The 17,721-nt window shown below is 52.4% G+C and overlaps 1 protein-coding gene across 1 annotated transcript in view; it reads left to right on the forward strand.

The window, feature by feature from the left end:
• Positions 1-5,210: 5,210 nt before the first annotated feature.
• PARD6G (par-6 family cell polarity regulator gamma) overlaps positions 5,211-17,721 on the forward strand; it is an 87,933-nt gene continuing 75,422 nt past the window's right edge. Inside the window, exon 1 of the mRNA XM_025860244.2 lies at positions 5,211-5,455. Within this exon, the coding sequence (XP_025716029.1) occupies positions 5,384-5,455 (72 nt within the window). The 5' untranslated portion in view covers positions 5,211-5,383. The remainder of the gene's footprint in view (positions 5,456-17,721) is intronic.

Genomic DNA, 17,721 nt, shown 5'->3' on the forward strand with positions numbered 1-17,721 from the left:
ATTCTAGGAGAACCTGCTAGATCCTTATCACAAATCCACTCAAGGGTCTTAAATAATCTTTGCTGCCAAGTTACTCCAACCTCAGGCGGCAAGTCTGGAAAACATTGAAGAAAGATTGGGAGAGCCCACGTAATAGAAGAGGAAGAAGCTGCTACCTAGCGGAACAGTGGGAGAACTTGGGGAGAGATGAGGTACATGTGACTGGGAAGGAAGAGCATGTGGACCCTCTCACAGCCCCCTCCTCCACTCGAGCAGATTCTCACTAAGTACAGTGCAGTATCAGGACTCTCCTCAACAAATGTCTGCAAAAGAAAAGAAACAAAATGGATAGTTCTATTCTGAGTCACTGAGACTCAGCCGTGAGAGGCAGACACCAGCATCACCTGCTCTTTCTCCAGCACATACATATCCAGGCCCGGAGGCAGATTCTCCAAGAGCCATTTTGGACATTTGTAGACATTATCGGCACTTTTTCTCCACAGAGGAGGAAACTGAGAACCTCAGAACTCAAGTCCCCCAACCAGGATCACGCCCAGTCTACAGACGGAAGTTGGGAAACATCAGTGTTCTGGGAGGTCACCATTGCTGATGGAGCCATGGCTGAATGTACTGACCAAGAGCCAGACAGGACCCTTTTGCAAAGCTGAGAACCTGCATTGAGCTGCCACATTATTAGGTTACTCATTACAGAAATGCATACTTAGGGCAGGCATTTCAAAATGCAAAAGACAATGGAGACAATACACACTCCTTGGTATGCCACCCCACTGCTAACCTACTGACGGGTCTCCTTCTGCCTCAGGCTGTGCTGCTCTGACCTGGAGCTTCATCTGGAATGGACACCATGCCACACACTGTTCCTGAACCTCCTGGGACACAGCTGGGCCACATGCTGAGAGCCTAAGAGGAGGTGTCTGTAACCAGGAAAGCCTTCTGGGGAGTGGACTGGAAAGGTCCTGGGCTTGGAGTAGGAGTATGGGGGTGTGTCTTCGTCAGGCCTCTGCTACTTAACAACCTCACCACTCAAAGATGGTGCACAGAGCAGCCCCTGCCTCACTGCTAATTGCCCTAATTTGTCTCTTTCTAATCCAAATACCACAGCCTACATGACCAGTAAGACTGACAGCAAACCTGCAACACTAAAGCCTGCAACCACTTGACTGAGTTCTTCAAACCCTGCTCCACAGCAGAGGAGGGAGGGGTGGGGGGTGCTGGGATGGTCACTCTGATCCCATGAAAGTTGGGGAGCTAACAAAGCCCTCTATTCCTGACTTCTAAGGATGGGACATTGGATCACCCATCATCAGTAGACAACAAAAGGGCCTTAAACTTGACCAAGCTAGAGGAGAGGACCACCTGTGGAGGCTGGAAGAGGGATGGGCTGGGATCCTGAGCTTCTCCTGGAGGCCAGCATTCCTATATGCCCATGTTTCTCATCCTTGGCACCACTGACATTCTGCTCAAGATCATACTTTGCAGCGGGGGCTGTCCTGTGCATTGTAGGGTGTTTAGCAGCTTCCTGGCCTCTACCTGCCATCAGCATACCCTCCAGACATCACCAAGTGCCCCTGGGGCGAGAGGGTAGGAGTTCTGTTTAGGAACCCTGAACCTATCCTGCTGCACAAACTCAGGCTCTGGCCTGCCCTGAGGCTGGCCATGTATGCAGGCCTCCCCTCCTAGCCAGGCACTCTGGGGGGCAGGGGGCACTCCGGGAGGTGGGGCTGGGCTGGGTGGGGAGGGCGCTGGGTCTCTGCTCCTTCACTGATTCTTTCCATCACATCTGGAATCAACAAGATGTGTTGACAGCTGATTTAGTGACTCACATGAGGTTAGCATTTCTCTATTATCAGAGTTTTAAAAACAATTTGTCTGTATGTGTTTCGTTATTAAATCCCTTTTCTTTGTGATGAAGATGACTTTTGTCTTCATGTATTTAGCAGTTTGAGATTTTTAACTCTACTGCTCCTTCCATTGTGGATACCAATGACCATAGGGTGAAACCTAGGGTTTTGGGGGAACACATTTTTCTGGGTCTACAATGTTTCTCTTTTGACTCTGGGGGACTTGGTCACCAGTTTTGGATGGATTATTTGAAGAGGATTAGGCCCCTCTCCATTTTCATTCTTAGCCTCTGACTGAAACCAGCTGCTCACCCTGCAACAAATAGTAAGGGTGTATCTCTGTGACCCAGGCCTCTGGCTCAGCCATGTCCACTCCCCCAAGGGAGGTGCAGGCACTCCTGGCACCACCCCTGCCCCAGGCCAGGCAGGAGACCCCTCTGACCACTTGTACTGGTAGAGCGCTTTTAGATTCCCCAGTGGGGCCACATCCGCTGTGTCTTCTCATTACTGGAATATTGCCAGGAAGCTGGCGGGGGGGGCACCGAGCACCCACCTCAAAAATAAAGAAACCTGAGGCTCAGGTAAGCCACATGCTCAAGTTCACCTGATGCAGGTCCTTTGTGGGATGCCTGCAGAGCACACAGTGCAATTACCAAAATTTCCAACACCAACACCAACACCTGCTGATAGTCTCCTCATTTAACTTCCTCTGAATCTCTGAACACTGTCCTGAGGCAGCTAGCTTAGCGATAACCAACAGAATGGCCATTAGGATTGTGTGTCCGGCCTGTGTGTCCATTGGGAGCCCACCTGCCAGCCAGAGAGAGCCCAACAACAGGGCCTCCCAAGGCTCCCGTGCTTATGTGTCAGGCCAGCACCTGTGGGGAGGTTTTCAGTCGTGCTGCTGGGCGAGAAAGAAGCTTTTCCATCTTCAGGCTCTGCCTGGCCACTCCGCTTTGTCTACACCCAACTCACACACAAGCTTGAAGCCCAGAAGAATCACCTTCAGGTTTGCGCTGCAGACTCAGGCTCCCTCCACATGCATTTCCTCCTGCTGACCATGCCAGTCAGGTTTGTAGAAAACTACAAAAATGGGGCACACAGCCCACCAGGGGATCTTGCTTAGGTGCAGATTCCGATTCCGCTCAGGGTCTGAGTGGGGTATTGATAACAAGTACTGGGCCTTGGACCACACTGGGCCATAGGCATGACAGAAATTATCTCACTTCCACCAAAGACAGAATCTTGTAGCTTCCAGCCCTCCCTCCCTATCTCCAGGCCCTGAGCTGGCCAGTGGTGCCCTGTACCTTCCCTATCACCTAGAATGCTGTTCATCTCCCATCAGCCCCTTCTCCCTGCTTCTTAAGAAATCTAGGTGGGGGCGCCTGGGTGGCTCAGATGGTTAAGCGTCTGCCTTCGGCTCAGGTCATGATCCCAGTGTCCTGGGATCGAGTCCCGCATCGGGCTCCCTGCTCCTTGAGAGCCTGCTTCTCCCTCTGCCTCTCTCTCTCTCTCTTTGTCTCTGTCTCTCATGAATAAATAAATAAAATCTTAAAAAAAAAAAAAAAGAAATCTAGGTGGGAGCTCTCCCCCCACCATGACCGCTGTTCTCATCAATTGGCAACAACCACAGACCTGCATGAAGTTTAGGGGATTTCTCTTTGAAAGAAAGTGAGCACCTCTGTGCACAGAATGTGTATCTCTTTGACATTAAAAAAAAATTCTACCTGGAATTTATTAAAATTTACATTGATAATAAACCATTATATAAGGCCTTTTGTAGCTTTCAGACTAGTGGACATCCTAAATCTTTTGTCTGGAATGTTTTTTTACTGACTTTCTGTGGGACTCTTTTGGCATTTTGCCTTAATTCGGAATTCTGTCTACATGTCTGGACCCCAGGCCAGACTGGTGTTTCTCTTATGGGTAGGACTGTAACTGTGGGTCTCTGTGGTTGTAGTCCCTGGCATGTATGTAAGAGGATATTTAGTGAAGTGAAGTAAAAATTAAATTCGGAGTGATAGTGTTTGGAAATCTGTGTTAAAGGATATGTGTACTCCATGGCATAGTAATTCCATTTTTTGGAGTCAATTCTAATGAAATAATTAGAAATAAGTGAATTCAAGAAACGCAATATTTTATAAAAACTAAAAATTTGGAAACATCTTGATTATCCAATAGTGGGATGATTAAAAGTTATGCCTGTATTCATATTTGCAGCTCTTAAAAACCGTATTTCTTAAGAACACTTAATGAATATGTTCCTTATATAAGAGGAGGTGAAAAAAGTAGGTTGCAAAACTGGTTAAACAGCATGATCACAATTTTGTAAAATATATGAACATATACACAGAAAAAGGAACAGAGATAATATACACCAAAAGGTTAACAGAATTGATTGCTGACTAGTATAATTATGGGTGACTGTAACTTTTGTCTTTGAATTCTTTGTATTCTCCAGATCTCTTTTACAATGAATTTATAGTAATTTTACAGTTACATAACTTATAAATTACGATTATTTAGAATATAATTTATAATAATTTTTAAATACTTATTTGTCCTGTCTTCTTAGCTTCATCACAAATTCGTGAAGGGTGAGGATTTTGGTTTCAGCAGCTCCTCTTCCAGAGCCCTCTAGAAAAGAAGTACTCACTGACATTGCTAACAATTGATTCCATCTTTCTCCTAAGATACTCTGTTTTCTACCGGCCTTGCAGAAGACTTCCTTCTCCATCAGCTAGGCCTAGAGGTGCTTCCGACCCTCTCCTTACTTCTACCTGTGCTAAAGTATGCCTTAGGAGTTTGCCTCCTTGCAAAACCTTCGTCTAGAACCATTTACTACCTGACAGCTAGTACAGACAGGTGTGGCCCGAAGGAGTCAGTCAAGCCTCCATTGGTTCCCGCATCGCCCAGGAAAATAGCAAAAATCAGCCCAAATCAGCCCCCTCGCCTGGCCACCCAGTGGAGGTAAACAAAATCATGGCGGAGGCGAGCATGAGAGAGAAGTTGTGGGTGCCCAGGTGGGAATGAGACGCCCCGGGTTGGTTCAAGCTTATCTTCCCTGCTCCGGATTGCGCTGAGAGAAGCGCGCACCTCCCGGGGCAGCCCCGGCTTCGGGGGCGGGGCGCTGGGGGCGGGTCCTTGGGGCGCGGGGCGGGACCACGGTCCTCGGGACTCATGGGGCGGGTCCTCGGGGCATGGGGCGGGGGTGGGGGCGGGGCCTTGGGGCGCGGGGCGGGACGGGGGGCCGGGGGGCTGGGGGGGGGGGCCCGGGGGGCGGGGGGGGGAGTTGGGGGGCGGGTCCTCGGGGCGGCGCGCGCGGCGTCCCCCTGCTCCTCCCGCGCGCGGCCCCTGGAGTCCCGAGGCGCGCGGCCAGCCCAGCTCGGGCCGCCGCACTCGGAGCGGCTGGGCGGCCGAGCGAGCGCGGGCCGGGCTGGGTAGGGGTCGGGGCCGGGGCGGGGGGCGCCGCCCCCAGCGTCCTCCTGCAGCCCCTGGAGCGAGGAGCCAGGGAGGAGACGAGGCTGCGCGGGGCCGGAACCATGAACCGGAGTTTCCACAAGTCTCAGACCCTGCGCTTCTACGACTGCAGCGCGGTGGAAGTCAAGAGCAAGGTAAGCCGGAGCCGGCGGTCTGCGCCCCCCTGAGAATGAATGAGCGTCCCGAGGGGGGGACTGGGCGCTGCGGGAGGTAGGGGGGCTGGCGACAACTTTGGAGTGCGGGCGTCGCCGCGGGATGCGCGGGGGTCCCGCCGCCCTTCCCGCCCCTGCACGGACACAAAGCCCGGCAGCCCGATGGGTGCCGCTGGAGCCCGGCGCTAGGAGGGCCGCGCGGGCTCCGGACCCCGCGGGAGCGGCTCTTTTGTTCCACGAGCGGGAGACGACCCGGCGCGCCGCACGGTGGAGGGGCGGCGTTTCCGGGGCGACCCGGGGGCTGCTCGGAGTGGGGCCGTTGGGGAGCCTGGGGGCCCGGGCCGAGGGAGGGCAGGGCCGCGCCTCCTCCTTCGCTACGGTGGAGCCTCGGAGCCCGCGAGGGGAGAGCGGCAGCCGGCCGGGGCCCCCAGCCCCGCCGGCGCGCCCCAGGCCCAGGCTCTCCGGGCGCGCCCGGCCAGTGGCCCCTCCCGCTGCCCGCGCCCCGGCCCGAGCGTGCCCCAACTTGCGGGTGGCTGTGCGCGTTCGGCTAATTGGCTGATAGGATCTGGCGCTTCTGCCCTTTGCGGGGGCGGCTCCTTGGAGGCTGACGCTTTTGTCTGCGAGGGTCTTGGTTGCAGTTGTTCAGGGTCCCGGAGGAGGGGGCTCCTCGGGCCCTTCGCTGCTGCTGCCTGGGAGTCGGCCCTCTCGCCCTTTCTCTATGCCTCCCGCCTCCTGTAAAGCGAGGCGGAGCAGTCTGAGTGCTTGGAGAGGGGCTGGGCGGGGGTGGGGGGTGGGCTCAGAACCCCAACTCCGCGCGGGGCGATTGTGCCTAAGGAGCCGAGTACAGCGGCCCCCCTGCCCAGGCCGCCCCTGCCGGTCAAGGAAGGGCCAAAGGGGCCTTTGGTAAAGGATTTACAGGGCATCCGCCGAGGATGGGGGGCGGCTTCTCTGCAATGAACCAGTGAGTTACAGGATTTCATTCTCATCTTGGGGAAACGGTCTTTTTAGGAACTCCTCACTTCTCTTAAGATTGCAGCCTTTCCCCAATGCTAATTCTGTGTCCCTCCCCCGGGACTTATCCCCTCTTTAGCCCAGGAGTGCCCCCACCCTCGCAAATCAAATGAGCCCTCTGAGTTATGTGTGGGAATGTGGCTGATCGGAGCTCTTTGACCACTATCATGGGCACTGAGCACATGTATGTTTTGTTTTTTTTTAACTTTTTAAGATCATCATGGATTCACAGGCAGTTGTAGGAAAGAATATAGAGATTCCCATGAAGGTCCGTTCTTGTAGCGTGGGCTTGGTCACGCACCTTTGTTGGATGCACATCCCTGCCATCTCCAGCAAGCACAGTGAATATACAGAACACTTCCAGCGAGGGTCCCTCCTGCTGTTCCTCCAGAGGCTACTTGATTTTAAGTGTAGGTTGACTAACATTAAACACTTTCCCTGAGTCACACAAGCCACATTCCTCGTGCTGCGTAGCACGTGCTCCTTGAAGCTGCCTGGTGACATGCACAGTTCCGGAGGATCTATCTAGAAGGATCGATCTGGAGACACTGCCCTCACCAGGCCTTATGCAGTCTGAACTGGTGGTACCATGCAGGCCGCTGGGAGATGGAGAGTAAAAGCCTACCTTTGCGTCTCCTCCAGGAGGGGTGGAGGGCTGTGGATGTCCTGGCTGCCCAGCAGGCTGCTACCCCCTTTGGCTCCCCAGTGAAGAAGGGTGCTTGGGTTCAGGTTCAGGTGCAGTGAATCTTCCCCTGGCGGTGAGGGGCAGAGCTGGAGTTTTGGTTGAATTTGGGAGTACCCCTGGAAGGGCCACACCAACCTGGGTGGGCCCTGCTGAGCTGGCTGGTTCAACACACACACACACACACACACACACACACACACACACACACACACACACCATTTTGGATGATGGGGCTTGCCTTACTGTTTGTCCAGAGAGTCCACTTGGCTCTTCCCTCTGTACACACTCTCCTACTGGCCCCCTTGAAAATTAATATTTGCTACCCTGGAACCCATTTCTGCAGCTGCTGTTGTCAAAATACAGGAAGTAAGACTTTATGACAGTGATGTCTTTATTCACATTAAATGCAGCTCCAGAAACCTGGGTTTGCATGTGGGGAAAATGGTGCTGGGCTGAGTCCAGCCAGGTCTGCAGCCTACTACTCTTTGGAACCTTCAGGAAAGTCCTTCAACCCTTCAGAGCCTCGTTATTCCACCTGTAAAATGGGCATTGTTCCTGTTCTCCTTACCTCCCAGGACAAAATGAAGTGATGACTATGAAAGCTCTTTGAAATCTACGGACTGCCTGCAGCTGTACCGGTCACTCCCTGCAGTTCAGGGTTCTGTGGCATTTCAGAATTTTGGGCCTGAAATTCACCTCTCATCCTCTCAGAATTTGGGGCCATGTGCCACAGCTAGTCAACTTCCCAAGCCTTGGGGACATTGTCTTTGCCTGGTGGTTCTCCCCCATCACACAGGCCCTTACATTCCCCAGACATTTCTGCTTTAATACCTGTGATTCATCTATTCCTCCCCAAACCAGCAGAATGCACTTGCGACTCCTTAGTTCTGGTAACAAGGCTGCCATTTTCCCATTTGCTTTTGACTTTTGCCTCTCCTCCCATAAGACCTGCAGTGTGGAGAGAGGGGCTGTGCACAGGTCTGGGGGGGCATGTTCCAGGCCCAGGGAAACAAGTCTTGACCCCTTGTAGGGGTGGCAGGAGGACCAGTGCTAGGGGAGGCCTCTACAAGGAGCAGAGAGGACTCCAGCTATGTGACCCTCTGTCCGCAGTGTGCCGCCCTGAGCCCCTGCCTTCTAGTTGGGCCTCACTCACGTTCTCTTAACCTGGCAGTCTGTTCGCTCTGGTTATGTGGCTTTCCCCCACCTGACATGCTCTCTGAGAATCCGCCCTATGCGCCAACCCTCTCCTACCAAGCCCATCCGATGCCTTCACCAGGCTGAGCTCCCTCCATCCTCCGACCCCTGCTCATCTTATGGCCCTTGTCACAGCACTGGCACAGTGTGATTGTTCAGAGCAGAGACAGAGGACCATGTTTACACCCCCAGGCATGTCATGTCCATTGTGTTTGGGGGAAAGTCACTACGGAGGGTTTTAGTCCAGTGTTTGCTGCTTTGTTTAAATCGTGTTGGAGGCTTTTCTGGACTCTAAAGAAATAACGTTGTCATTGCTGAAAATTTGGAAACCACATCAGGCACAAAATGGGGTAATTCTACCATCCAAAACGGAGCCACTCTTAAGTGTGGCTGCATGTCTTCCTGACCCTGTATGTGCACATGCACCACATGCATCTGTATTTTACAGAATCAGGGTTATATTTTATAGGCATGTTATGCTGTAGCCTGCTGTTCCCCCTTCAGCTGAACCCTGCAAGTGTTTTGTCATGTCATTAGTATTTTTAAAGAATACATGTATTCTATCTTACGTGTAAACCATAATTAATTTAACCAGTATCCTATTTGGGTCATTTCCAATGTTTTCTATAACAAGCAATGCTGTGAAAAACTTTTGTACTTGAACATCTGCATAAACATTATATACAGAGTATGTAGAGATTTGTTACATAAAGGATATAAAGAACGGTTTCTTCAGGACAAATTCCTAGAAGTGCACTTACTATGTTAACAGTATACACGTTTTGAAGACTTTGAGTATATAGTGCTAAAGTTTCTTGCAGAAAGGCTCTTGTGCAGATTTATGTACTGTTTCCTGTCTGTCTATCCCTCTCTCTCTCCCTTCCCTCCCTGGGTATTTTCTTCTTTCCCAATCACATAACTGGAACCCCATCCCATTGTTTTCATTAGATCCTTAAATTATTAGTGAATTGAACATTTTTATATTTGTGGGCTATTCATCTATTTTTAGCTGCCTCTTTCTTTCCTGAAGTGTTAGCGTTCTTATTTTTTATGGAGTTAGGGTAACTGTTTGACAACAGACTTTCTAGTCAGTGCTGAGGTAACAGTGATTTAATTAAGCCTGTATGTTTCCCCTGGTCCTCAGACCCTATCTCTGGCTGAGGCTGTTGGCTGCCCAGTGCAGCAGGGACACGTCTCTCCATCTGGTGGGCTGGGGGCTGGGCCAGGCTCTCCCCATGGGGTGGTTGAGCACTTGCCTCCCATGGGCCAGTTGAGAACTGCCTGACACAGTTTGACTCACCTGTGTGTGTCAGCTACACCCTTTTAAGATTCTGGTTTTGTATGTGTGCATGCCTGTGTTCAAACAGGTTGGGTGACTTGATGTGGGAAGCTGCCTCTGGAGGAGACTCTCACCAGGGACCCAGGTAGCGATTGTCAGTCTGGTGGGTGCCAGTGGTGTTGATGTGGGTCTCTGGCCTGGAAGCAACAGAAAGCCCTATGCACTCCCCCCAGGGGGGCACCCCAACTAGCCAGGGGTTCAAGCCCTTTCCTAGGACCCATGGCATTTCAGATAGAGAGTTCTCCCACCTTGAGGAAAGGAGTGTCAAGGATTGGAAGGTGCAACCATTCAAGGTATCAGAAGCTCTAACGTTTGTGAATCATGTCTAGAATCATCCTGACCCTTTCCCATGACGGGGCCTTCCAGACTTTTAGAGGCAAGCAAGCAGGGAGCTTGGAATGGCGGTGACAGAAGCATCCATGACCGCAGTGGTTAAAGGGAGCATCGGGGTTAGTGTCAGACTCGTTCAGCTGGCTGTGTGCATGTTTACTGGCTCACCACTTCCTCTTGGCAAATTTCTACTCTTCTGTGAATGTTGGGAGCAATGGCAGGTACCGTGACCCTTTTTAGCCCCAACACACACCCTGCAACCTCCCTCTGAGGCTGCCCCTGGTCACAGTGGGGTTATACACATGGTCGAGGCTGGACACTGCCCTCTGTGTATATGTTGCACTCAGAAGAGTTTAAGATTATTTAACCATCTGCCCCAATATATAAATGGGTATACATGCCAGACACTGTTCTAAATATATTGAAATTGCAAATAATAGTTCATTAAGCTCCATCACAACCCTGCAAGATGGGTTCTGTTATCTCCCCCATCATACGAGAGGAAGACGGAGGTCCAGGGAGTTTGGTAAAGCCACCCAAGGTCAGAGAGCCCGAGCAGTCTGGCTCCAGAGTGCATGCTCTTGGCCACGAACTTTCAGTGGCCACTGGGGAAGGAGGGCTCCTGATTCCTCTTCCTCTGACAGGCCCTGAAGTCCAGGTCCAGGTATTGATGCAGGTGTCCCTCGCTTGCCCTGTGTACAATGAGACTGACCCCCCCTGGGCTGTCTGGATCTAGAGCTTTGTAAGGACAGCTCTTGTGCTTTGGGGGGGGAGTTCTACCCTTCTCACATCACCACAGCAGGTTCTGTGGCTTGATGTCAAGGGAAGTCCTCTATTCAGTAGTTGGTCTTAAAAGTCGGATTCTGCCACGTGTTGATCCATTCATGTATTCATTTATGGAGCAACTACTCTGTGCCAGGTGCAGGACATGTGCTGGGCGACAAAGATAGTCAAGATAGACAGCATCTCCTCCATAGAGACTTACGATCCAGCGAAGGTCTGGTCTGGTAAGTGGGAAGATTGGGGCGGGGCTTCTTCATTCTAATATCCGTAGTGTCACCAAATGACTACTTCACATCTCCTTGAGCTCAGAGGTTTCTGCTGCCTCCCAGCCGGCTGACCTGCCCACCCAGCAAGGCCAGTCATGATGCTCAGCCTCCAGGAAACGTTCCCATCCGTTTTCCAGCACCAGCAATGTCGAAGTCTGCTATGGTTGCTTTGAGGTAAATCAGAGCACCTTCTCCCCTCATTGCTTCCAGAAGTAGCTGGGCTCTGGCCTCCACTTTTCCCTATCTGGGGGCTCTCCACTGTACTAGACTGAGAGGCCAGCTCAGGAAACTAGCTGCATTTCTCAGTAGTATGCTCCAAGGAAGCACTCAGCGTCTAAAGTGTGAAGAGCAATGTTTTGCATACAGGAGGTACCCAGTAAATGTTGGCTGAGTTGAATTCAGGTAAGGAACAACTTGATTTTTCTAATAGCTACTAGTTCAGAAGTTGGTAGGGTACTTTAGACAAGAACTACTTTTTGAGGAAGGCAAGCAAAGCTTGACTCCCCGATAGGATTATTCCCAGGGCACCTCTGAGAGGGGTCAGTGGCCTTGTCCCCTCCCTGCTAGTGCTGTGAGAGAGAGCAGACAGAAGTGGGGGGAAAGATGAGCTGAACAAAAAAGAGAAACTTTTGAAGTCAAAAGGAAATTGATTTAAAAGCCCATGTTGAGGGGCGCCTGGGTGGCTCAGTCATTAAGCATCTGCCTTCGGCTCAGGTCATGGTCCCAGGGTCCTGGGATCGAGTCCTGCATCGGGCTCCCTGCTCAGCGGGAAGCCTGCTTCTCCCTCTGCCCCTCACCCACTGCTTGTGTTCCGTCTCTCACTGTCTCTCTCTGTCAAATAAGTAAATAAAATCTTAAAAAAAACAACAAAGTCCATGTTGATATTTCTGCAGTGTTGGTGTCTGCTGAGTTCCTCAGGGTTTGATTACAGGCTGAGAGCTCCAGGGGGCACAGTGCGTGGGTCCCCTCTTCAGAGCCAGCTCTGTGTGCATCTCCAGGAGCAGTGCTCTTACCCCTTCCTTGTCAACCCTACGTGCTTCCTCCTGCAGACCCCCCCCCCGCCCCGCGCAGCCCCATGTTACCTACAGATAGGGTAGCAGGCCCAGGACACTCACTGTCACAGCTGTGACATCAGCTACCTTCCCTACCTCTTTTTGTCTGTCCCCTAATTTCAGTCTGTCCCAGGTTCCTGGGGTCCAGGGGTGTGTCTCCCACATCCCACCATCCATCTCTCTCTCTCTCTCTTCCCAAGGCTGTGTTCCTCACTGGGGCTCTGAGAAGATGCTTGCTGGCAGGCTCCCCTCCTCATCCCCAACCAGAGCATCTGCTCTGTATTTTGGGGTATGTGCATTGCATTTCACTTGGGGGGAGAAAAAAAGCTTTTGCTGCTTACAGAGTTTGAAAATCATGCAGGGCCTCATGCATGGCCCAGCCCTGTTAAATCCTTGGTTTGTCTCCTCCCCGTGCTCCGCATGCTGACCTTCTTACAACCCGCCCCTGTCCTGCTCTTGCCCAGCCTCAAGGCTGAAATAGCTGCCTTTTCAGGAGGCTGTTCCAGACCTCCTTAATGTGGCGGGTTCTCTCCTGTGTGACAGTAATGTACACAAATCTCAGGCATGCAGCCTAATGAAATGTTGCATGTTTGCATACCCAGATGAACACTATACAGATCAAAGTATGGAACATTCCAGTATCCAGGAAGGTTCCCTCATGTCCTGTCTCGTCAGCATCCGCCCTCAGTGTAACCACCATCAGGGTCTCTGTCACTGAAGATGAGTGTGCTGGTTCTCGGATGTGATGTAATGAGGTACTCTTGTGTCCGAAGGGGACATTCGCCTGTTTAGATGGCACCCCAAGCTGTATGCATGTCCTTTGCTGGCTGCATATGTGAGTGCCTCTTCGGGGTGCTCATGCTTTTCACTAGCCTTTTGCGATGCTGCTGTACTCCCGTGCCAGGAGACACAGAGCTGGCCTGGGTGGTCTTGGTTAGTCTAACCCACCACGCAGTGTGGCTGTTCTCGGCTCTAACCCTGGACTAGACTGGATTTGGGGGGAAGGGCTGCTGTAGGAGGTCTGACCATTTGGGCGTCCCAAAGGCCTTGAACTACAACTTACTAAGTGTTTGTTGATTAATAAAATAATTCAGGAAGAGATTCTTTGTCTTGCAGAATTTAAGGTTCCCGCCACTGATGTGTGAAGGGGCTCTTAATACTCCTTCATGTGGCTCCCTGGTTGCATTTGCTGCCTTTCTTGGCTTTCCTTTAGTCCAGCTTCCATGGGCCCCTCTGGTGGGCCTGGCACCATGGGAGAAACTGAGACTCCAGATGAACAAGGTTGGGCCTGGGGGCTGCTTCATGGGTCATGGGGCATCTCATGCATAGGCTCTTCAATGAGGATGGGAAATCTCCCTTTTGAAAATTGTCTGAGCCTCACATGTAGAACGAAGACCCCATGAGCAGCCTCCAGCTTGGTGGGCTGTGGACACCTGTGGAGGCAAGCGCTTTAGACCGCCTTCACCCTGGGAGGTTTGCCGTGTCACCCCACAGCCCACCACTCTCACACACCTGCTGATGTTGACAAATCATGTTGTAGCTACCTTTGGGGCTTTGTCTGCTCCTTCTAGAGAGTGGATGTACTTATTCTCCATTTTATCACATCAGCATGCTTGCCAAAAGGCAGGTTAGGCATCAGTCAGTCTACAAGGCAGACCTCTCTTGGTTCCTTTGCCTCTGAGATGGCAGGGACAGACAAGGGGCCTCTTCTTGGGGACATGTGCTTCATGGAAGGACCCTGAGGTCCCTGGGTAAGGGCTCTTCTGTGGAAGAGAATTGTAAGGGCCATACGGCTGCCATGCTGGAGGGCTTTGGAAGCAAAAGTCACGTCAGTATCCTGTTTTCCACGGCATGGGGGCCTGAGCCACTGGCTCCCCACCCACAAGTCCTGACCTCACTTCCCTCACCAGTCTGGGATAATAACAGGGTGTTGCTATGGGACAAAACAAACTTCTGTGTCTGTAGGGTGGTCCCTCATGTGGAGGAGAAGGGGGCACCCAGCCTCTGGACTCTGGTCACCTCAGGCCCATCAGCAGCTGTACGAGTGCAGGCGTAAGGGGCGCAGACCCCAGCCTCACCGGAATGCACTCCTGGTGACTGGAAGGTGATGTAGGGGCTCTGCATGTCTGGAGACCTCCTGCAGGAAATGCTGTAATGAGGACCCCCTTCCACTCCTCAGGAGATGAGCTGCCCTGGGATCCCTTCTCCCTATGAGCTTGGAGTCACCTGCTCTGTCCCCCCGCCACACAAGCTGGGAGCAGTCTCCCAGGGGTGTGGCCCCGTTGCTTGTCTGTCAGCAGCACCTCTTCTCAGCCCAGGTGCGGAGGACTAGTCAGGGCACTGCCTTGAGAGTGGTCCAGTGTTGTACCGTTGGGGACGCCCCACACTTCCCCTTGGTTGTGTTTCTGGGAGGCACACGGTCTCTGGGCTCCCTCCCTGCACGGGGAGCTCGGTCAGCCTGGTGGGAGCCGCTGCCACTGGGTCACATCACCTGGAGGAGAATCTGGGCAGGTGTGACCTTCTGTGTTCAGTTCCAGTGAAGTCTCGTGGTTACAGCTCCCTTTCTTGGAGCATCAGCTGTGCACTGGGCTTTCTGCCGGCCTGTGCATGGGCCCTGGAGAGGAGGACCCTGGGGGCTTGACCACCCTGTTAGGTCACCTAACCAAGATCCCATCTGCAAGTGCAAAACCGGGTCTTAAACCCTCAACTGCTTCCCATCTGTTTCACATTATTTGCTGATCCCACCTCCTGGAAAATAGACAACACCTACCTGCCCGGACGCAGGTAGGTGTTGTCTATCCTCTATCTCTCCACCTCCCTCCCAGAACCTCCTGGACACTGGATCAGGGCTGTGCTACTTCCTCAATATCCCTCGTGCATCTTGTGAAACCCCCTCTCCCAGGCAGCCCCATGAGTGTGCACCGTCTGTTTGCTGGGAGATGGTGGGTACGGGGAGAACCTGACGAACTCTCCCACTTCCTCCTCTTTGCAGCTGTGTGCAGAGTAGTATTGGCGACTCCCCTGGTCCCTGGCACACCTGGACATGTCACTTAGCAGATGCCCCTTGAATTGCATGACTAGGGGTGCATAGCAAAAGGGCTGCCTTTATTGTGTTTGCAAGTTTCAGTCTTTGAGAAGGGCTCAGACCACAGCCCTGTGAACGCCTGTGCATGATGCACCTTCTTCAGGCACTCTGGTGAACAACGGCCCTTTGCTGGGACCACACTGTCTCAGGATGGCACACGTATTTGAGTCTCACAAAAACCCTATGAAAAATATGTTTTTGTCCCTTTTCTACAAAGGAGGAAATATGCTCAGAGAAGTTTAAATTATCCGGAGTCACACAGCCAGTAAAGGCAAGTCAGGAATTTGCACCTCAAGAGCCTTGTGCGTAATGACTCTGTCCTCCCATCTGTATTGATAAAAGACACCACTGGTCCAGACCCCTTCCCACCTCAGCCCATCTCCATTCCTGGAAACTGCCCCCTTTTTCGTGAATCGTGAGTTCGTACTGGGATGTAACCTCACTTCCTTGGGGGCCAGTTTCCAGGCTTCTACTGGAGTGGATTTCTGCTTCCGAGAAGTCCCATGAAGGCAGGGACAGATGAGAAACCTGGCCTTCACCTCCTGCATGCTCTGACCTCCACGGTCCCTCCAGTCTGCCATCTCTACCTGTCATAGCAACCAGGTCTCCTGCACCTTGACCCTCAGCTCCTGGAGCAGCCCGGCTCTCCATCACGCTGCTCCACCTGCCAACAGCCCTCCTTCCTCCATGCTGTCGGGTTCAGGCGCCCCTTCCTACCTGGGAAGTCTGTTCCCAGTGGGATATCCCAGTGCTCGACTTCCCACATGGAGTACTCACCATTGGAGCTTTTTAGCTCTTTTCTGCATTCCCTCTGGTATTAGCCTCAGTTCTTCTATTTACTACTCTCATGACTGTGGTTAGGGGTCAAATCCTTCCAGGTCTCAATCTCCTGGCCTTTAAAATGGACCAGTGACACTTCTGGGTGGCTGTTAGGGTTAGAGAGAGCTTGTACACAAAGCATAGCACTGACCACACCTGCTCTACCATACTGGAAATCCCTGCCAGACAGAAACCGTAGACCCTGTTCCTACATCTCTGTGTCCTTCACTCTCAGCCCTACCCCACATCTCCATTAGCCAGTGCTGGGTCCACGGATCAGATCGCACGTGTGAGCTGGAGAGCATGTATGTGAGCAGAAGAGCATACATGTGACCTGTAGCACACACATGCTCACTGAGGTGACCCAGGTGCAGTGGGTTCTTAGTGCCCAGCAGCCTCACAAAGGATGTTCACCTGAGCAGTTCTGTGGCTACTGGTGGCTGGGCCATCATCACTCTGGATCAGGGTGTGTGGATGGGCACAGGAAGGGGCCAGGCTCTGCTGTCGGCTCCACCCCATCTGACTCAGGTCTGTGGCCTGATTTTAAACTGTCTCAACATGTCAGCCCAGGAAGTCATTGCATGGCAGGGTCCCACGCTCTGACAGATGCCACATGAGGATAACACCCTGTGCTTCCTGATCATTCCCTCAGTGGGAGCCTTCCCACGGTTTTCTCTGTGGTATGCACATGTACTCCTGCTCCTTGGCCCTGCCCCCAAACGGCCTGAGGTGGTTGCATGACTTTACAGAGTGGCACCTGAGCTCTTTCACATCCAGGGCTGTGTCCTCTCTCCACCTGAATATTTCTTTTCCTCATACACACAATTTGAATCAGGGCCTATGTCCTACAGTTTCTTTGTGTGCATTTCTCAGTTTGTAATTACACATTTGCATGTGTGATTACTGTCCCACATTGGGCTCTCAGACAACCATCAGCCCCATGAAGACACTCAACACGGGCAGTGGGTGCCACCCATATCTGGCATTCAATAAGATTTTGTCCAAGAGACCAACACTAAACAACAGCCCCTAGCAGTGACTAGCAAGATGCACGCTGGGATATGTACAACCCTGCTTTTCAGACTGATGTGCACATGACTCCCTGGGACTCTAGAGTAGAATTCTGACTCCCTCCCCAGGCCTGGGGCCTGAGGTCACGCATCTCCAGCAGGTCCCAGGTGACAATGATGCTGCTGGTTCAAGGGACACACGCTGGGGAGGTCCAGCCCCAGAGAGCCTGCCTTCACTGGCCACAGGGGGTCCAGGGGTGCACGGCTCCCTGGGCTCTTGGCTTAAGCAGTAAGGCCCTGGGCTGGGCCTTCTGGCTTTGCTCCGTGCTGCGCCCTAAGTGTCACACTAGATTCAGCTTTGCCTTGTACTCTCTCACTTCCCAACCCCTTCTAATATTTTAAAAATATTTTTATTTATTTATCTGACCAGGCACGGGGGCACAAGCAGGAGGAGGGGCAGAGGGAGAGAGAGAAGCGGACTTCTGAGCAGGGAGACCAATGCGGGGCTCGAACTCCGGACCCTGGGATCATGACGTGAGCCAAAGGCAGACGCTTCACTGACAGAGCTGCCCAGGCGCCCCGCTAACACACCATTTCTGTTGGCCTAATTATATTTCATCCTGGGAATGTACTTCCTCTGGTGAAAATTTTACAGTTAACAGTTTTGAGAACTG

Source organism: Callorhinus ursinus, unplaced genomic scaffold (genome assembly GCF_003265705.2).
Source record: "Callorhinus ursinus isolate GAN/ISIS: 27379988/994484 unplaced genomic scaffold, GSC_fseal_2.0 scaffold128, whole genome shotgun sequence".
NCBI classification, from domain to species: Eukaryota; Metazoa; Chordata; class Mammalia; order Carnivora; family Otariidae; genus Callorhinus; species Callorhinus ursinus.